Source organism: Bos javanicus, chromosome 11 (genome assembly GCF_032452875.1).
Source record: "Bos javanicus breed banteng chromosome 11, ARS-OSU_banteng_1.0, whole genome shotgun sequence".
Taxonomy (NCBI): Eukaryota; Metazoa; Chordata; class Mammalia; order Artiodactyla; family Bovidae; genus Bos; species Bos javanicus.
This window is the reverse complement of record NC_083878.1, coordinates 72213459-72235006: the sequence shown is the minus strand read 5'-3', so window position 1 is coordinate 72235006 and position 21548 is coordinate 72213459. Positions and strand designations below refer to the sequence as shown.

Below are 21548 nucleotides of genomic sequence, written 5' to 3'. Positions count from 1 at the left end.
GAGATTCTGTGCCGCTACCTGGAAGAGGCACCCAGGCCCAAGCATGGGGGTCGGGGGCTCACAGGAGCTTCTGAGTGAGAGCACCTCTGTTGCCCACCTCGGCTTCCACCACTGCAGTGAAGTTCACCCCACTCTTGCTCTGGGGAGTCACCCATTCCCGAATGAGTCAGGGTCACTCACTCGGTGACAGCTGTGGCTCGCCTTACAGGAGCTAAATCGGGAGTTGGAATGTCACACACACATGCCCCTTGTTCCCCACCCCCACGTTAAAAACTAATCTCCTCTCTGGGGAGTGAGAGACAAACAGCGCTGCCCACAGAGTGGACAAGAGGGGTTTGGGAAACAGAAGGAGAAGTTTCCAGGGACAGAGCCATTCAGGGAGAGAGGACGAGAAAAAGCTACGTGTGCCTGGCCAGGGTACAGAGCAGAAACTAAGGTGAGGCAGAGAAGTGTCTGAAAACAGCTATCTAAGGACAAGGCAAATTGTTTTGAGGAAGGGACAGGAGACGTAGAGCTGTTTCAGGAGTGAGCAACAGAAGGGAACACAAAGAGTCGGAAGACTGCCGAACGTACACGAGGAAGGGTCCAGAGGCAGTGAGAGAAGGCCGAGACCAGGGCCGAGGCCAGGGCAGGCACAGTCGCTGAGGGGATGAACTTCACGGTGGGTTTCAAGCCGCTGCTAGGGGATGCACACAGCATGGACAACCTGGAGAAGCAGCTCATTTGCCCCATCTGCCTGGAGATGTTCTCCAAACCGGTGGTGATCCTACCCTGCCAGCACAACCTGTGCCGCAAGTGCGCCAACGATGTCTTCCAGGTGGGCCGGGGCAGGGCCGGGGCAGGGCGGGCTGGTGAGAGGCTTGTCAGGTCAGTGCCAAGCGCCCAGAAGGTGATGGGAGGAAGGCGCCCCAAGGAGGCTGGTGGTGGCTGTCCTGGCTGAAAGGCAGAAGGAGAGCCAGGGGTCCTAGCAGATCCCAAAGTAAGCATGAGTCAGCAGCCGCTCTGCAGGCTGATGAGCATACAGCCTGTGCATGGACAGCCCTGGGATGCTGGTCTCTACAGAGAAAAGGAGACCCACATGGAAACTGGACAGGGAAGTGATCCTCTAACCAGGCTGTGTGACAGTCTGTGCTGTGACTCTGCATTCCAGCTTGGAGTTGAGATTTCAAGAACAATATGGAAAATCTGGAGAAAATAGCAATGAGATAATGAAACATTAAAAAGTGGACTGTGAGAAAGGTCCATGATGACAGTGACATTATTTGTATTTAAAGCAAAAGACTGAGCGCATCCATCTTGGGACGGGGGCAGGCAAAGTTAGTGGACAGAACACTGGGAATTCACCCCCACTAGAGGTGACACTTGTGTCCTTCCCCAGATTGGTGAGTCAAGAGACCTGCTGGTTAAAAGGGATCGAGGTCACTTAAGCAGGGAGAAGGCAGAGAATACATTTTACTTCCTCCAAATGGAACCAATTTTGGCTTGTGTGTGGTCACAGAGCAAAGCATAGCTAATCAAATTCACAGATCTCATTTTAGCTCCTGGTTTCAGAACTAAAAGCAGCACGTATCAGAATGTTTTATATAAGTGGGCTTGCTTTCTTGCCCCATGCCCTGGTGTAGGTTCTAGTAATCTCTAAAATGTAACAAAGATCAGGGAGAGTGAGGGATAAAGGCGCGTGCACACACACACACACACACACACACACACACGTGTCCTTACCAATGAAGTAAAAGCTCAGAATAGACCAGAGCTGGCTGACTTAGTAGGCATGGCAGCGATAAGGAACATCATGAACATGCAGTCTTCATCTCTGTCAGAAATTATGGGGAAACGTGTTGAACACAGTGATATTTAACTTAACCAAGAGAATGCTTCCCTTTTAAGTTCTTTAGGGGCAGCATGTTTGGGGGAAAATAGTGGGCTGGCTAATTCAGGTCATTCTACAGCTGCGCCCACAGCCCACTGTTTGTTGTCTGCTGTCTTCGCTGAGCTCCATGGTCTCTCCTGCCATCTTCCCATCGAGGCCTTTTGCCATCTCCCATTCCTGTCAGTGTTCAAACCTGTCATTATTTGGCTCCAGACAACCTCAGAGCCAGTGGTTTTCCCTCTCTAGGGTCTGATCATCCCAGGCATTCAGTCATGTGCAACCCACCATCTTGGGTTTTCCCTTGGTCTGATTAACTCTGAACATCCTTCAGGCTGAGATGCCCAGAGGGGAATGACAGAAAGGTTTTGCCATCCCTTCTCATGAATTTGTAGTTAAACATTCTTTCATTAGAGCCTGAAATATGTGAAAGCAAAGAAAACTTTTGAAAGTGAAGGTAACATGTTCTGTAAAAAAAAAAAAAAAAAGTGGTCAGAATATTAAAGTGCATGGCACACAGTATCACTGGGCAGAGAGATGCAGGGAGGAGTCCTGTATATGGAGGCTAGAAGATGTTCTTCCCTGGGTCTGGAAGATCCCCTGGAGACGGAAATGGCAACCCACTCCAGTATTCTTGCCTGGAAAATCCCATGGACAGAGGAGCCTGGCGGGCTACAGTCCATAGGGTTGCAAGAGTAAGACACGACTTATTAACTAAACCACAACCAGAAGATGTTCAAGTCAGTTTTCTGTATCCAGACACACTGTTTTGGTTCCCTGAAGGTCTGGAATACTGATCTGAGCCCAGAGAGACTTGGGAATTGTTTGGGTCGAACCCTGTGCAGAATATTTGGGAGATAACATGGTTCCCGGGGCTTCGGGATGGTTCTGTGGATCTGGACTAATGTGTATCTTTTGAAGTACAGGGCACCCCTGGCCCTCCAAGGAGAGGAGTGAAGCAGTTCATTTCCTTGCTGCTTTATTTGGGATGGCCTGGTGGGAGGCTGACCCAGTTCTTTGGCTGCACTTATGTATATACATCTCAGCAGACCTCCCTCTGAAAGATGAGCATATTTAGTTTTTTCACACATTGCCTCCACATTTTGACAACTCTAGGCATAATCAGATTGTCTGTTTTCTAAGTATGGGGACGAGAATAGGACTTCTATATCTTGAAACTACTTAGGAAGAACACACTTAGAACATTGCCTAGAAAGTTAAAAGGACTTAGAAAAGTGATACCAGTATATTACACACCCACACACATATTTTTTTCCAACACTATAAGAATTTATATTATGAAAAGTGAATCTTCACCTTGGGCCCTCTCTAATTCCCTTCTCCAGATGGAAGTAGCCATTACCAACTTTCTTGGGTACCCTTGCAGGAATTTTCCATAGTTAGGTACACGTTTGTGTGTGTGTGTGTATGTGTATGCACGCATTTAAATTTATCCTATACCTGCCTTGGTTTACTCTCTTGGCTGTCGTTCCATAGCCACACATTCCAACACGCACCTTCCTTTTTAATAGCTATATAGTGGTCCCTTGTCATGACTGAGCCACAGTCTATTTCACCCATGCTCTGAAACATTTAGATGATGCTCAGTGTTTTGCTGTCCTAAAAAAACTACTGTGATGGACAACAAAAAGGAATTTGGAAGGAGGCACTTCCCTGATGGTCCAGTGGCTAAGACTCGGCACTCCCAATGCAAGGGGCCTGCATTTGATCCCTGGTCAGGGAACAAGATCCCACATGCCACAACTAAGACCCATCACAACCAAATAATTTTTAAAATACTAAAAAAAAATTTAGTATTTGGAGGGATTGTGATCTTAAAACATCAGGTTATAAGAACTGACTCATTTGAAGAGACCCCGCTGCTGGAAAAGATTGAAGGTGAGAGGAGAAGGGGATGACAGAGGATGAGATGGTTGGATGGCATCACTGACTCAATGGACATGAGTTTGAATAAACTCTGGGAGTTGGTGCTGTATAGGGAGGCCTGGCATGCTGCAGTCAATGGGGTCACAAAGAGTCGGATGCAACTGAGCAACTGAACTGAGCATCAGGTTAACAAAAGAGGAAACAAAATTTTTGAGGTAATTACTTGCCAGTCCAGTGGTTAGGACTCCACTCTTTCACTGTTGAGGGCCTGGGTTCAATCCCTGGCTGGGGAATTAAGATCCCATGGTGGGACCAAAAAAAAAAATTTTTTTTCATTGAAAATGTTGACGAGTATTAAAGGTTTGGGAGGAAATCATCCATAATCTCACCTTCTCCAATGCAATTGTTTTCATGTTTGCATATTATGCTTGTCTCTATACATATTTTTACATAGTTGCCATCACAATTTAACTCATTTTCTTTAGAGCTGTGATACAGTTCTCTTTCTCTCTCCCTCTCTCTCTGAATTTAAACAGAATAAAACACCAAAACACCACATTAACCCCCTTTAATTTCTCTCTTTCTCTTTCCCCACACTTGCACCCACTCAGCAACCAAGCATTTTGGCTAGGGGAAAGCTGTCGGTGTGGGAATTTGACATAAACATCTTCCCATGTGTTTCTGAATTTGTAAACTCTATTCCTTCCTAAACTGCTTTAAAACAGCCTGTGGTTTATTTTTATACCTGCCCCCACTTCACTGTGGGCACTTGTTTATGAGCTGCAACCTGTTGTAATTTAACAGACAACTAGAAGGCCTTATGAGCAGGTTGTTCAGAAACAGCTTTTCTGGAGGGTGTCCGTGTAGGGAGAGAGTTACAGAGATGGGAATAGCAAGAAAGGGGCCTCCTCCTGTCATAAAGGGCAAACTGGGAAAGAAATGACCTCTTTTATTTCATCCCAAATTCAAGTTCCTTTTTTCTTTCTTTCTTTTTTTTTTAGTATTTAGGTTGCTTTGGATCTTAGTTGAAGCATGTGAGATCTTTCATTGTGGTGCACAGACTCCCCATTAGTGGTGCGCAGGCTCAGTGGTTGTGGTTTGCAGGGCTTAATTGTTCCATGGCGTGTGGGATCTTAGTTCCCTGACCAGGGATCAAACCCTTGACCCCTGCATCGCAAGGTGGATTCTTAACCACTGGACCACCAGGGAAGTCCCCCAAATTCCAGTTCTATACAGTCTAATTGTTAGGGCTGCTGCCATCAAGTACAGGCCAGCTGGTGAAAACCCTACACAGCCTTCCTCTTCAGCCACTTCCACCTGTCACTGAGGGCACTGAGATGTCCCTCCCCGGCCCAGACTTGGGCAGGTCTCTTTTATGGGAAATTGGTTGATTGAAATTTTATGAAGTATGTTAATCTTGTAGCCGGCTTAGGATCTTATTTGAGGAAAGAAACTGGATTTACTGGGAAACAGAATCATAGACCGAGACTCAGCACTCCTGGGCTCTAGTCCTACCGGTTTCTTCCTTAATTGGCCATGACTGTAAAGCAGGTTGTTTCACTTCTTCAAGCCTGTTTACACACACATGGATAAAGAGGGGCTTTAAATTGCTGTTTAACATCCTTGTAATTCTAACAATCTGATTTCACAAATGGAAGAAACATCATCATATATTTCCATTCTTTCAGGACTTTGCATTCAGTTACTAGTTACTAGTGTCCTATCTTGGCTCACTCTTCTTTTTGTTTTGTTTCTTGTTTGTCCTGGCTGCACCACTGGCATGTGGGATCTAAGTTCCCCAACCAGGGATCAAACCCACGCCCCCTGTATTGGCAGCATGGCGTCTTAACTGCTGGACCGAGTAGGGAAGTCCCATGGCTCACTCTCCTGCTTACCAGTCCTCCTCTGAGCCAGCCTCTTTTCACAAATCCCTGTGTCATGCTCACTGCTAGGTTCTGTTGGGCAGAGCAAGCTCTCCTCTCAAAACCCCTCCCCCACCCACAACTCAGCTTTTGCTGCCTCCTGGATTCTTCTAAAGGTCTTCAACTTGCTTCAAATGTGTGGTCTTCTGCCCCTGTTTTCCCACAGTTTCTCTAGTATATTCTGAGGTTCTGTCTCAGAGGACCTGCACGGTCCACTATTCATCATTGGCCAGGCCAACAGTTTAGGGGAGATAGCTGCCAACAACCCTCCTTACGTCCTGGGCAAGTATCCCAAATCAGCATCACTCTGGGTAGCCAGGAAAGAGGGAAAGATTCTGAGAGAAGTGTAGATTCAATAGAGGAACTGCATTCACAGAGCATCTTTGTAGATGGAATGTTTCCATTGGAGGCTGCAGACCATTACCAAAGAAATATAGCTTAAAAGAGAGACAGCTCATGGCTTTGGCAATGTTTCCCCCACCCAATTCCACACCCCACTTCCTACCTTCATAATAAAGGAAAGTGCTCAATTTCTAGATGTTAGTGAAAATAAAGATGTCATTTTTCCCATCAAGGTTCACAGAACCCTTGAATTCTACTCATCTGGGGAGCAGTGTCCCCCAGGTTTAAGTTCTGCAGCATCACAGGCACCAATGTCTTCCCAAGCACCAGCCTCGAAAGGTCTGAATTTTTTTTTCTCCCTCCTCTCGCTGGCAGCCCACTCACATCCACGCAATTGGCCAGATTCCACCTCTGGCATCCCTGGTCTTTGCAGGGTTTTCTGTTTCTGTCTGAGGGCAAGACGGTGACTTGCTTGTGACTTGCTTCTGATCTGTGTGTCTAGCCGGATGGAGGCGTGGGAGACCTTACTTCCCTGACCAAGGGCGCCCCCTGCAGTGGAAGCGCAGAGTCTTCACCACTGGACCACCAGGGAAGCCTGGGCCTTTACATCAGAAGCAATGGCCAGTCTTCTCTCCCGTTTATCCAAATCACTTCTGATTAATATTCACTCTGATTTTCTCTTGCAGTTTAGAAACTTGGCCTACAAAATTAAGTTCAGCTCTTTACCCTTGGATTAAAAACCCTCTAAGGTTTTACAATTTTTTTTTTTTTTAAAGCCCTTCATGGTAAAATCTACCTTTCAACTTCCCTCTGTCCCATGACTCCTCTATCTGTAATTTGAACTCCTCTAGTATCTTTGGTTTCCTAAAACTCTTTCTAATAACCATCTCCTGCTTCCTGTCTACCCTGTCTTCAAGTGGTATTTTCTTAAACACTTTCCTTAAACTAAGGGTTTTCCTTAAACTAAGGTGGTCCAGTGGTGAAGACTCTGCGCTTCCTCTGCAGGGGGCGCCCTTGGTCAGGGAAGTAAGATCTCCCACGTCTCCATCCGGCCAGATAGACACACAGTTCTTTTTTTTTTTTTTTTTAGATAAACCCTTTATTTATTTATGCTTCTCCAGTTTGTTTAAAACAACAAGAACAACCCCCTTAACATAACTGACAACCCTTCTCCCCTTACCCTTCCTTGGGCCGAAGGGTAGTTAATGGGGAAATGGCCCCCAGGGATGAGGCTGAACATAAGAACCCCTTAGGGAGGTAATGGAGTGATGGAGCCTGAATTCCCCGCCCAGGAGATAGGGCAGGAAATGGCAACCCAATCCAGTGTTCTTGCCTGAAGAATCCCAGGGACGGGGGAGCCTGGTGGGCTGTCGTCTATGGGGTCAGACTTAGCAGCAGCAGCAGTGTATGACCTAGGGAGTAAACTAACATAGGTCTGCTAAGTATCTTTTCTCCTGTTAATGCTTCTGGCACTCTAATACCCCCTGTTCATTCACAGCAGGATTGCGCATTGTATTTTTAAAAAGTAAACATTTATTTCCCCAAACACGAGGTCCTTGTACAAAATTTCAAAATTATATTTTTTTAAAAAAGGAAGGAATCACCCACAATTCTATCACTCAGTGGAAATTATTGCAAAAAATATTTAGTTTTTATTTTATGCATTTTATAAAGTAATTCATGGTTTATACAAAGCAATTTGGGAAATGTAGATGAATACAAATAAGAAATTTTAAAATCCTATAACTCCCATCACCCATTTCAAAATCTGGATCCTACTGTCTATATAGACTTAGATCCTGCTTTTTTCATGAGTCTCTCCCCATGTTAAGAACATGTTAAAGATAGTTGCATTGTAATACCATTGTAACTCATTTAGTCTTTACTATTAAATAACCGGGCTTCCCTGGTGGCTCAGGTGGTAAAGAATCTTCAGGCAGTTCGGGAGACCTGGGTTCAATCCCTGGGTCGGGAAGATCCCCTGGAGGAGGGCATGACAACCCACTCCAGTATTCTTGCCTGGAGAAACCCCATGGACAGAGGAGCCTGGCAGGCTGCAGTCTGTGGAGTCAGACACAACCGAAGCAACTAAGCATCAGCATTAAATAACCAGCATGTTAACTATCTGAAAAAACAATTTTACTGTTTATTCTGGTTAAAAAAATAATACAGGTGTGTTGTGAATTTTTTTTTGTGGCTGCGCTGGGGCTTAGTTGCAGCATGTGGGATCTAGTACCCTGACCAGGGATGGAACCCAGGTCCCCTGCATTAGGATCTTGGAGTCTTAGCCACTGGACCACCAGGGAGCTCCTGTATTATGTAAATTTTAAGCCTCATAAATAATATAAAATTATAGAATGTATAAGTCCATCTAAACACACTAGGGCTATTTCAGAGAAGATGGGATTTCAAGAACTTTTAATATCAAACAGGAAGAGAGCATTCGAGGGACAGCTAGAGGGAGGCACAAATGAGAGATAGTGGATTCAAAACAGGGACATGGTGACCTGCAAGATGTGAGAGGAGAAGGTTGCTATAAAAACTAACAACTCCCTTCCCCCACACTGGTCAGTGTTCTTACCATATACATATCCATTAAGGCTCATTGCTCAGAGAACATCAGCCTTTGAATGGAGCTACTGCTAAGTACAAATCCTCTTTTTAGATCTGAGGAAATGTGAGCCATAAGAGAAATTGTTTTCCCAAGGTCATAAATGGCAAATCCCAAACCACATCTTCAGATCACTGCTACTTTCCCTATATCATCTTGCATTAAATGCTCTCAATTAAAATACAGAGATGCTACCAAGAGTGGGGAACAATTTTATCTGCATGTCTAGTACAGATGACTTTCTCAAGGTAGCCGCTTCGCATTTGCAAACTGTTTAGGACAGAAGACATACAAGTTTTGATTAGGGGAGGGAGTTAGGAAAGGGTTAGAGCAAATGTCTCAAACTTCATTCTCTGTCATCTTCCTGATTTTTGCCAAAACTGTATACGCCATTTGTACTATGCTTAAGTATTTCTACTTAAAAGAACTCACTTTGGGGACTTCTGTGGTGATTCAGACCCAGAGCTCCCAATGCAGGGATTCCTTGGTCAGGGAACTATATCTTGCAGGTACCAAGAACCTGCATGCCCCAAACAAGATCTGGTACAGTCAAATAAATAACTCTGTAAAAAAGAACTCACCTTCAAAGATGAAATATTTATAATTCTAAATGACAAAATCCACAAAAAAGCACCAGTTTTATAGGCTGGTTATTTTTTTCTAATATAGATTAAGGTAAACACGTAAGAGGGCTTCCCTGGTGTCTCAGTGGTAAAGAATCTGCCTGCCATTGCAGGTTCAATCCCTGGGTTGGGAAGATCCTCTGGAGAAGGAAATGCCAACCCATTCCAGAATTCTTGCCTGAAAAATCCCATGGACAGAGGAGTCTGTTGGGCTACAGTCCATGGGGTCACAAAAGAGTCAGACACGACTTAGCGACTAAATAACAAACACCTAAGGAATTCATATGTCCATCCCTGTGCCTCCTGAAATCTTCATACCTGTCCTCAGTATGTGCACCACATTTTGGGAAACAATGCACACTTGGGTAGCACAGTGAGGGAGTCTGAGCTACATAAGCTAGCAACATGTCATGTCATGAGCCAGAAGCCTCCAAAAATCCAAAAGAAAAACTTTACTGTTTATTAGTAGTCAAGTTTAGCTCTAGTACCCAAGGACACATATACACACGTATGTGTCTATATATATATACACACACACACATATACGCTTCAGGGTCTACTCTAGCAAAGGAAGTTGGATGTGGAGTTGGGTAGGGGAAACATTGCTGAAGCCATTACAAAAAGGAAGAGGTGCCCTCGAGGTTAGGTGGAAAGTCAACCGGAGGTAGAATATGGCAGGAGGAGTTGAGCTGTGGAAGAGGGGAGGACTCTGGGACCCAGGGATGAGTGGCAAATCTGGGCTCAGCTGTGGCATCTACTCCAGGGAGCAGCACCAGCCTGTGGCCAGAGAGGAGTAACCCTCCCCCTTGCCTGCCCTGCGTGCTCTCCAGCTTCCAAGAAAGGTGCTCTTCAAACAGGAGACTGAGGTTGACTGTTTAAGCATTAATTGCTTCTCAGAGCCCCTGGTCCTGGGAGAATGGTTTAGCCAGGATTAGCCAGTGGGATGAGCCACCAAGGAAATTTCTCTGGCAGGTGTGGAAGTGGTGATGAGGCACCATGCCTTGCCAGCCCACCTCAGGTCAATCTCTGGGGTGAGTCCTCACTGTAGTGTATACACTACACTGGGGTGTATCCTCACCAAGATAACCCAACAAGTCTTGATTACTTCTTCTTCTCTTTTGTAGCACTGTGGTAAAGTAAAATATTTACTGTCTTAACCATTCTTAAGTGTGCAGTTCAGTGGCATTAAGAATATTCACGTTGTTGTTCAACCATCACCACTATCCATCCCAGAACTCTCATCATCCCCCAAATGGAAACTCCGTACCTATTAAATAATAACTCCTCATTTCCCTTCCCCCAACCCCTGACAACCACCCTTCTATCTCTGTGAGTTTGACCGTTCTAGGTACCTCATATAAGAAGGGTCATACAGTATTTGTCCTTTTGTGACTGGTTCTTCTTTAATCAGGGAGACTATGCTTTCTTCTTAAGTGAACAATGCAAAGAAATAGAGGGAAACAGTAGAATGGGAAAGACTAGAGATCTCTTCAAGAAAATTGGAGACACCAAGGGAACATTTCATGCAAAGATGGGCACAATAAAAGACAGAAACAGCAAGGACCTAGAAGAAGCAGAAGAGATTACGAAGAGACGGCAAGAATACACAGAAGAACTATACAAAAAAGGTCTTAATGCCCCGGATAACCACAATGGTTTGGTCACTCACCTAGAGCCAGACATCCTGGAGTGTGAAGTCAGGTGGGTCTTAGGAAGCATTACTATGAACAAAACTAGTAGAAGTGACGGAGTTCCAGCTAAGCAATTGAAAATCCTAAAATATGATGCTGTGAAAGTGCTGCACTCAATATGCCAGCAAGTTTGGAAAGTTAGCAGTGGCCACAGGACTGAAAAAGGTCAGTTTTAACTCCAGTCCCAAAGAAAGGTGATGCCAAAGAACGTTCCAAGAAGCGCACAGTTCTATTACTAGCAAGGTAGTGCTCAAAATCCTTCAAGCTAGGCTTCAACAGTACATGAACTGAGAACTTCCAGATGTACAAGCTGGATTTAGTAAAGGCAGAGGAACAAGAGATCAAATTGCCAACATCCATTGGACACAGTAAAAGCAAGGGAATTACAAAAAAACATCTACTTCTGCTTCATTGTCTACACTAAAGCCCTTGACTGTGTGGATCACAACAAACTATGGAAAATTCTTAAAGAGATGGGAATATAAGACCACCTTACCTGCCTCCTGAGAAATCTGTATGCAGGTCAAGAAGCAACAGTTAGAACTGGACATGGAACAATGGACTGGTTCAAAATTGGGAAAGGAGTACATCAAGGCTGTATATTGTCACCCTCCTTATTTAACTTATATGCAGACTATATCATGTGAAATGCTGGACTGGATGAAGCACAAGCTGGAATCAAGATTGCTGGGGAAAATAGCAACAATCTCACATATGCAGATGATACCACACTAATGGCAGAAAGTGAAGAGGAACTAAACAGCCTCTTGATAAGGGTAAAAGAGGAGAGTGAAAAACCTGGCTTAAAACTCAACATTCGAAAAACAAAGATCATGGCATCCGGTCTCATAACTTCACGGCAAATAGATGGGTGGGAAATGGAAACAGTGACAGATTTTATTTTCTTAGGCTCCAAAATCACTGCAGATGGTAACTGCAGCCATGAAATTAAAAGACGCTTGCTTCTTGGAAGAAAAGCTATGACAAACCTAGACAGCATATTAAAAGCAGAGACATCACTTTGCTGACAAAGTTCTGTTTAGCCAAAGCTATGATTTTTCCACTAGTCATGTACGGATTTGAGAGTTGTTTTCATTTCTTTAATTGAAATTGAACTGTTTGTTGAAGCAGTTCTTCCAGAAGGTATCTTTGTCCCTTGTTCATCATGCTTTCTTTTCCATTTCCTTTTTGGATTATCTTGGCTTGCATCTCCTGTTGCATCTCCTCTGTTTATCAGTCTTCTTTAAATAGGGGTAGCTTTATCTGGTACTGAGGGTAAATTCGTCACTCAGCCCTGTTGACCTTGGCTTCCTTCCAAAAGCAGACTGGCTCTCTGACTGTTGCCATTGGTTTGTAATCTCTGTTTACCTCTTTGGCTTCTTGGATGACTAGAGGGGTATGACCTGGATTAGTAGGCAGTTGAGTGTCTCAGTTTTGTTATGTTGCCTCAGAATATTTTTCACACGAGTCTGATGAATTATGATGAATTATCTACCATGGGGGCATGTGTAGCCATGGGAGGAGTTCTCCTGTGAGATTTGAACTATCTCTCCACAGACAAGAAGGTCACTCTGGTTGCCAGCTAGCACTCTGTGGCACACGGGGTTTTGGTATGATGAGTCATCTTCTGTTTATTTCTGTTGAAATAACTTCAATCCACAGTTGCACAGTTGACTTTTAGGCTGTCCTCTCTTTCCTATGTGAAAGGTTCCTATATGAAAGGATGATGCTTGGTCCTTCATGACTCTTTTACTAAAACACTTCACCTAAGGCTCAGAGAGAAAAATGTTAGCTTTGGGCATCATTCTTCAACGGACCTAAATTTTATTGTATCTGACAATGTAGTATAATGATTATTCTGAGTATAATGATTACTCTGACCCTGAGGTCAGAGTGCCTGAGTTCAGATATTGATTTTGCCGCCAACTGGCTGATGACCATGTGGAAATTTATTAAACTTTTCTGGGCTACAATTTCCCATCTTTGAAATGGAGCTAATGATATGAAATGAATTGAATACAAATAAAAGGATTTAGAGCAAAGCCTGGCATAAACTAAGTGTTCAATGGGTGTTAGACTTGTATATTTCTTACTATATTTCTTGTAGTCCAGGTTAGAGGGTAAATGTTCATCTCCTCCACCATCTTTTTAAAAAAATATTTATTTATTTATTTGGCTGCTCTGAGTCTTAGCTGCAGCACACAGGATCATTCAATCTTTGCTGGGGCATGTGGGATCTAGTTCCCTGACCAGGGATGGAACCTGGCCCCTGCATTGGGAGCTCAGAGTCTTAGCCACTGGACCACCAGGGAAGTCCCTTTTCCACCATCTTTACAAGAAATTCTTGAGGGTTAAATTCAAGAATGTGTGGGAAACCCCTAGCACAGTGCTTGACATGTAATAGGTCCTCAAAACATGTGCTGACTGTTAAATAATGAGTATGGAGGAAGGGTGCATTGTGAGGGGCAGAGGTTAGCAGAAGCTTTAGGAATCTGTCTTTGCTCTGGGCCAAGACTTTAGAATATGCGCCCTGGACTTCCCTGGTAGTCCAGTGGTTAAGAATCCACCTGCCAATGCAAGGGACACGAGTTGGATTCCTGATCTGGGAAAATTCCACATGCCACAGGGCAACTAGGCCCATGCTCCACAACTATTGAGCCTGTGCCCTAGAGCCTTCGAGCTGCAACTACTGAAGCCATGCACATACAGCCTGTGCTCTGCAAGAGAAGCCACTGAAATGAGAAGACCACACCACAACCAAGAGTGCTCTGCCCTCCGCAACTAGAGAAAACCCAAGTGCAGCAGTGAAGACCGAGCACAGCCAAAAGTAAAATAAAATAATTTAATTATATACAAAATAATATGCCCCCTTTCCTCCCACTCAGACACCAAGCATATTTAAATGCTTGCCACCAGCAAATCAAAGAGAAGTAAGATTCCAGGAGTTTGCAGGTTTAGAGTTTTCCTAACACCACCTTGCTCACTTGGATTCTAAATACTGAAAGATAATTGTATCAAGCAAACAAAAGCCCAGCGATCTCACACTTTAACACAGTCTTTAAGCTAAACTTAACAATATTCATACAATTCCAGTTACTAAAAAGGATTTATGTTTATTTACCCAAACACAGCCTTGGGATAATCTCAAGCTAACCTTTTTTAGCTTTATGATGGGCTAAAGTGTTAACTTCTTATAATTTTCAAGAGATCCCGCCAAGGGTTTCCCTCAAGGCTCAGTGGTAAAGAATCTGCTGGCCAATGCAGGAGACTCGGGTTCAGTCCCTGGTCCAGGAAGATCTCACGTGCTTCTGAGCAACTAAGCCCATGCACACAGCTACTGAGCCTGTGCTCTAGATCCCGGGAGCCACACCTACTGAAGCCCAAGCACTCTAGAGCCTGTGCTCTGCAACAAGAGAGGCTTCTGCAATGAGAAGCCTGTGCATCACAACTAGAGATAGCCCCTCTTGCCACAACTAGAGAAAAACCTGCACAGCAACAGAGACCCAGCAAACCCCAAAATAAATAGATATAAAAAAAAGAAATCCCGCCAAAATGTGATAAGGATTTGGAGAAGTTTATAGAGCCCAACTGTGGGAAATACATGTAAACACACAAAGTCACAGATGACTACCCTCTCCATCACTCTCTAGGAGTGTTCTTCCAGTCAATTAGGATTAGGTTCAGCTGTAAAAGACAGAAAACCAAAAATAACAGTGACTTCAAGTAGGAAAAACTTTTTTTCTCTCCAGTGAAAGTGGGCAGTCCAGTTCTGCCTCATCAGAGACTCCTTTTATCTTGCCATTCTCAGCATGTGGCTACTGCATGGCTCTAGACGGCTGCTTCAGCATATGCCATTTCATCTTCATTCCAGTCAGCAGGAAGGAGAAAAGAGGAGAAGTAGGGCATGCCTTTCACATTGAAGATACTTCCTAGAAATTGCACAAAACATTTCTATCTATATCCCATTGGCCAGAACACAGTCACCTCGTCACACCCAGCTGGAAGGGAGGCTTTGTTGCATGGTCTTTATTCTGTGTGTCTTACTAAAAATCTAGGGTCTCTATTACTGAAGAAGAAGAAGTGAATATTGAGGAACAACAAGCAGTCTCCACCAGTCTTTCATCTCTACTTCTCCCCCCAGATCGATTCTTTCTCTTCCCTGAAGACCAGGCTTCTCTATTCACAGTGTCTGACCCCTCACACTGCCCACTTGTACAGATTTCGGGATGGCCACAATGTCGGCTCTTAGCTCAACTCCACAGCTCTTTTTTCAGTTCAAAAGCTGCACCTGGTCTAGTCACCTCAGCCTCTGTGTCTCCATTCCAATTTCCTAGAGAGAAAAACTGATTGGTCCTATTGGGTCAGGTGATCGATCACGTCCTCAATTCTGAGCCAACCCTCTGTGGCCTCAGCCATGGCAGGGCTCTCCTTTTTAGGACGGGATGGAGCAGGTCCTCTCAGGGGTATAAATGGGAGGAACTGTTGATCCCATCTGGTGAGTCCTCCTTCCAAGCTTCCTCCTGTCATAACACCCAGCCCACTGGATGGAGTTGTGAGTTTGCTCCTCCTGAGGGCAGGGATAGTCATCTTTTCCCCAGAGCCTAGCAATTACCTGGCACACTCAATATTTGTGGTAGAGTGAATAATCCAGTCTAGTCCTTAATTGTGCAGAGGCTGAATGCTTGCCCAGACATGCACAGTAGGGCACTACAGGAGCAGCATGAGAACCCAGGAGCCCTGCTTCCCTGTGCCTGGAGAGATTTCCCTGGATTATCTGGCTCTATGTGTCTGCTCTCTTGTTCAGCATTTGTCTCTGTGCCCCTGCCCGGGGTTGCAAAGAATCTCCCCCACACGTGGCCCACGAGAGCCCTAGGCTGGAGGCTATTGGCTGCACCACTCAGAGACCATTTCCCTTCTCGGTCTTCCTGCTGAGGTCAATGTCTCCCCACAGCCCCAAGCTGGGCCCCTTTGAGGAGGTCTTGTCCTGACAAGGCCTGATCAAGCTAGGCTCTGGATGCAGCGACACTCAAAGGGGTGGGCTGAGTAACGAGACAAATGTGGGAGAGATTTCCATGGCCACCCACCTGGGGCTGCTCTCAGAGGAGCGCCCAGCCATAGAAAAGAGTGGGTGGGAACTTCCTTGGCGGTCCAGTGGTTAAGACTATGTGCTCCCAGTGCATGGGACACAGGTTCAATCCCTGCTTGGGGAACTAAGACCCCACATGCCATGCAGCACACCATGGCCAAAAAAAAAGAGCTGCTGCCTCCCCCTCCATCACTGTCCTACTCCCCAGCCCCTGTGACTTTCCCTCCCACCCCCTCCAGTTCCCCCATAACTCACTGGGCCCTCCTGTCATGCTCTCTGCACCCACAGGCCTCGAACCCTCTGTGGCAGTCCCGGAGCTCCACCACCGTGTCTTCGGGGGGCCGTTTCCGCTGCCCATCTTGCAGGCACGAGGTGGTCCTGGACCGACATGGCGTCTACGGCCTGCAGCGGAACCTGCTGGTGGAGAACATTATCGACATTTACAAGCAGGAGTCCTCCCGGTGAGCTGTTAGGGTCTCATTTCTCTAAAGTGCAGGGCCTGGGACATAGCCAGGGAGCCCATCAGGGCCAGCAGGGAGAAGCTGAAACAGTCAACCTGCCCCTTCAGTTTAGTGACGAGAGGAGTGGACCTGAGAGGAGGAGGGACTTGCCGCCAGCTCGGCAGGTCGCCAGCTCAGGTGGCCTCTGATTCCTGGCCAGCGCTTCCCCCTCTTCACCTGGGGGTGCTGGCCATCCATCAGCAAGGTCCTCGTCAACCCTCCATGACCTCCCTCCCTGTGGGACTTCCTGCCGCCTGGAGTAGAAACTACTCTTGGATCTAGGCCTCCTGTACCCTGTACATAGCTCTGTCCCTCAAGTGAAGAGGAAGTCACCCACCTGCCCAGCCACAGCAGCAGGTGTCAGGGCACAGAGGGTGGCAGGGGCTGGTGGAGGCTGAAGAAAAAGTGCTCAGGGGGCCTCACACGCTTGCCCCTCCTGCCTGCTCCCACACTGCCCGCCTCCCCACAGGCCACTGCATTCCAAGGCTGAGCAGCACCTCATGTGTGAGGAGCATGAAGATGAGAAGATCAATATCTACTGTCTGAGCTGTGAAGTGCCCACCTGCTCTCTCTGCAAGGTCTTTGGTGCCCACAAGGACTGTGAGGTGGCCCCACTGCCCACCATTTACAAACGCCAGAAGGTATCAAGCAGCAGAGGGAGCAAGCATGGGGGGGTGGGGTGGGGACACAGGATGGGATCTCAAACTGCAGCCTCTTACTCCACTTGACTTCAAAGGCAGGCAGATCAGGGCTGAAGTCCCAACTCAGTGTGTGACCTTGGGTAAGTCACTTGAGCTCTCTGACCCTGACATTCTTCCTCTCTTGTAAAATGGGGATGAAAATCCTTACACTTGAGAGTTATAAGGATCATACGAGAAATGGATGCAGTATGGTGAACTCTCAAGGCCATCTCACTGTCATATAAGTAGATTCTACATAAAACATTAAAAATGAAGGGACTCCTCTGGAGGTCTGGTGTTTAAGCTTCCAACGCAGGGGGCACTGGTTCAATCCCTGGTTGGGGAACCAAGATTCCACATGCCATGCAGTATGGCCAAAAAAAGAAATTAATCAGTTAATTTTTAAAAAATAATTGAAAAAATAAAATAAAAATTAAATTGATAGACAGGTAGAAAGTAAAGGAAAGCTCCAAGTGTGGGTAGGGAGAGAAGGAGGGGGAGTGAGATGTGAACAGAACCCTGAATGATAAGCATGGGAAAGGCAGGATTTCCCACAGGGCAAATTATTACTGAACTAGACAGATGAGACTATGCCTACAAACTCCTGAAACTTGGGGGACCTACAACAAAGACCCCCAAGGATCACAGGATACACTGGAATCCCAGGAATCCCTAAAGTAATCAGTTGTGCCACCTGGCTTTTGACAAAAGCAAATGCAAATTCTGCTTGATGGAAAAACCCTCAATTTAGGCCTTGGGTTTTTCTTAGATTAAGATCAACATAAGATGGGCTCACGATTGAAGATACACAAAGAAACGTACTCATGAGAGAAGGCAGCAGAAACAATATTTTCAGATTTAGACCCTCAAAAAATTAAGATACTAGAATTATTAAAGAATGTAAAGTCAGCTTTGTATAAAATGCTTTAAAAATGGAATTTAAAATAAGCAATAATAGACTATCAAAAGTGCAGATTTGACGAAGAACCGAACAAAGCTTTTAGAAATGAAAATATAATTGTAGAAAACAAAACATTCAAGGGATGAATTAAATGACAACTTTCTCTCAGTAAGAGAGGACTAGGGATTCCCTGGCTGTCCAGTGGTTAGCACTCTGTGCTTTTGCTCTCGAGGGCCTGAGTTGGGGAACTAAGATGCCACAAGCCACACAGCATGGCCAGAAAAAAAAATTTTAAAAAGGAAAGAGAGGACTGAAAAAATAGCTTAGAATATAGCACTGGGAGATCAGGAGGTTGGGAATGAGAAGGTCTAACATATTAGATATATGATTAGATATATCTGATACTCTAGATATATTAGATACTCTGATTAGATATCAGAGTCCCAGAATGAGAGAATAAAGAGAATGGAGAAGAGGCAATATTATCTTAATGGATAATCCTGAAGACCTTTTCAAAATTGATGGAAGATAAAGCATGCAGCCCAGTGCCTGGCATTTGGTGGATATTTGGTGAATGTCTCTTCCTCACTTGGTGGTGGAGGACTTCCTCTCTCCACTTCCTTCCAGAATTTATAGAATGTGCTTCCAAACTTCTTGAATGGTTCCAAACTCTCTAGATCTCTGTCAGAGTTGCCCTGAGAATGCCCTGATGGTGGTAGTGGAGGGGACAGTCCTCTCCTGGGTAGCCCTGGCCAGGGAGGGAGGAGCTTAGCTCCAGACCAGGTCCTCCAGCCCTGAGTGCTAGCCTCTGTGTGTGGCAGAGTGAGCTCAGCGATGGCATCGCGATGCTGGTGGCCGGCAATGACCGTGTGCAAGCAGTGATCACACAGATGGAGGAGGTGTGCCAGACCATCGAGGTGAGCCTGGAAAGGGAGGGAGGGAAAGTTGCTGGGCTACTGGAGGTAAATCACAAATAGTAGAATGTGCTTACCCAGGCTGCTAGGTATGAATCCCAGCTCTGTCCTCCTCTGTGACTTTGGTCCAGTGACTTAAGTTCTCAGTGTTTGGGTTTGCTTGTTTTTAACTACGTAAAAGAGTGATGATGAGAATGATATGATGGCTACCTCCATGGATCTTTTTGAGAATTAAGTGAGATAATACAAATAAAAACCAGAGTCAGAGAATTCGGCAGCAGCGCTCATGAAACTTTAAATATATAGTGTTGTTTTCTGAGAGAGTAGATCTTAAAAGTTCCCATCACAGGGAAACATTTTTGTCCACTATGTATGGTGCTGGATGTTAACTAGACATATTGTGGTGATCAGTTCACAATATACACAAATATTGGATCATTATTTTGTACATCTGAAGCTAATATGTTATATTTCAATTAAACCTCAACAAAGTATATATCAGTATTATTACTGAAAAGATCTGGGAACCAGCAGCCCTTGGGTGGAGTCTGGTCTCTGCCACTAATTTGTGGTTGTAATTGACAGGTCACATCTCTTCTTGGTTCCTCGTGACGTCCATTAAGTGGGGAGTGGGACAAGGCTACAAGTAGCCTGGTACTCTCCCAGCTATGAGGTCTCATCCTTACTCCCGGTTTTTCAGGAAAACAGCCGGAGGCAGAAGCAGTTGCTGAATCAGAGGTTTGAGGGCCTGTGTGCAGTACTGGAGGAGCGGAAGGGTGAGCTGCTGCAGGCGCTGGCCCGGGAGCAGGAGGAGAAGCTGCAGCGAGTCAGGGGCCTCATCCGCCAGTACGGAGACCACCTGGAGGCCTCCTCTAAGCTGGTGGAGTCTGCCATCCAGTCCATGGAGGAGCCGCAGATGGCGCTCTACCTGCAGGTGGGCCCTGGGGGGAGGGGGGTGGGCAGTGGCAGGCCACCTAGTGGCTGGAGTGGGGGCCTTTGCACTGGGATCAGATCAGATCAGTCGCTCAGTCATGTCCGACTCTTTGCGACCCCATGAATCGCAGCACGCCAGGCCTCCCTGTCCATCACCAACTCCCGGAGTTCACTCAGACTCACGTCCATCGAGTCAGCGATGCCATCCAGCCATCTCATCCTCTGTCGTCCCCTTCTCCTCTTGCCCCCAATCCCTCCCAGCATCAGAATCTTTTCCAATGAGTCAACTCTTCGCATGAGGTGGCCAAAGTACTGGAGTTTCAGCTTTAGCATCATTCCTTCCAAAGAAATCCCAGGGCTGATGGGAAGCCAGGTTCAAGTCTTACCTCTGGCTCCTACTTGCCCCATGGCTTTGGGCAAGTCACCCTCTCTATCCATTTTTTTCCTTAACAAATTGGGACATGCATCCCCCCCTAACCCGCAGGATAGTGGTGGGCATCAGAAATGGGATATTGCCGGAGGTTGGCACAGTACTTAATCTCACCCTCCTTTCTTCCCTGCAGCAGGCCAAGGAGTTGATCAATAAGTGAGTAGGTGGAGCGGGAAGGGAGAGGAAGGGGTGGGTGGGGACTCCACTGGCAAGGGTGGGAAGCGGGGGTAGTGGTGCTGGGAGTCTCCAGCTGAGCCTCTGGGCTGCTGCAGGGTCGGGACGATGTCGAAGGTGGAGCTGGCTGGCCGGCCAGAGCCGGGCTATGAAAGAATGGATCAATTCACCGTGAGCGTGGAGCATGTGGCCGAAATGCTGAGGACCATCGACTTCCAGCCAGGTGAGGAAGCCAGGATCGGAGGGAGCGGCCGGCCACTAGGACTGGGCGTCCAGACCCTCTGGGTCGGGGAGGGATGGGGGTAAGACGGCCAGAGAATAAGGGACCCCAACTCACCCAGCCTTCTCCTGGCCTAGGCACTTCTGGGGAGGAAGAGGATGAGGAGGTCGCGGTAGAAGGGGAAGAGGGCAACGCAGGACCAGAGGAAGAGCGGACCGATGGGCGGGAAAGTGAGTGTGGACATCGGCGGGGCCTGGCGGGGACCCCCTTCCACCGTCGGGCCATTGTACTCTCAGGGGCATCAGGGATCGCTTGGAGCCCCTACTCCCAACCTCAACCAGGAGGGGCGCGCCCCCTAGCGCGCCGGCCGAAGTACAACTTTCTTTAACACTATCCGTCTCTCTGGGCTGGTGGGAGACCGGGTTAGGTGGGGGAAGTGGATGAGAAACCCTCCTGCCTAGAGAAACAAGTGAGCTGGGCTTCGGAATTGCCTTGTTTCTTGGGAGCGCCCGCCCACTGAGCTTGCTTTCCCAGGCACAGGCCAGCACTGACTCGCTCCTGTTGCGGATCCTGCGCACCTGGGTCCTGGTGCTCGGATGGTAAACGACCTGAGCAGAGACCACCGTACCACCCAACCCGGCGCCCCGCCGCGGGGGAGGGGCTCAATAAAGAGCTAATGCGTCCCGACCCGCAGCTCCTTTCACTGCTCACTCTCTGAGTTTCTGCTTCAGAGACATAGCATCACCATCCATCCCGCTCTTCTCCAA

At 46.5% G+C, this 21548-nt stretch overlaps 1 protein-coding gene across 2 annotated transcripts; it reads left to right on the top strand.

Moving 5' to 3' along the window:
• Positions 1-282: 282 nt before the first annotated feature.
• On the top strand, positions 283-21468 carry TRIM54 (tripartite motif containing 54). 2 transcript variants are annotated; one of them, XM_061433001.1, is made up of 9 exons: positions 283-817; positions 16318-16490; positions 16999-17170; positions 18932-19027; positions 19725-19958; positions 20524-20543; positions 20660-20784; positions 20919-21011; positions 21316-21468. In XM_061433001.1, exons 1-9 carry the CDS (start codon positions 650-652, stop codon positions 21330-21332), a joined length of 1098 nt encoding a protein of 365 aa, XP_061288985.1. In that variant the 5' UTR covers positions 283-649; the 3' UTR covers positions 21333-21468. The 2 variants fall into 2 exon arrangements, with proteins under 2 accessions (XP_061288985.1, XP_061288984.1); XM_061433000.1 differs by having other exon boundaries at positions 20521-20543.
• The last annotated feature ends 80 nt before the right edge of the window (positions 21469-21548 follow it).

Excerpts from the sequence above, each read along its gene's own strand:
- TRIM54 (XM_061433000.1), top strand. The coding sequence starts at position 650 with ATGAACTTCACGGTGGGTTTCAAGCCGCTGCTAGGGGATGCACACAGC. Across the intron at positions 19,959-20,520 it reads AGATGGCGCTCTACCTGCAG|CAGGCCAAGGAGTTGATCAA; the intron begins GTGGGCCCTGGG and ends TCTTCCCTGCAG. Across the intron at positions 20,785-20,918 it reads GACCATCGACTTCCAGCCAG|GCACTTCTGGGGAGGAAGAG; the intron begins GTGAGGAAGCCA and ends CTCCTGGCCTAG.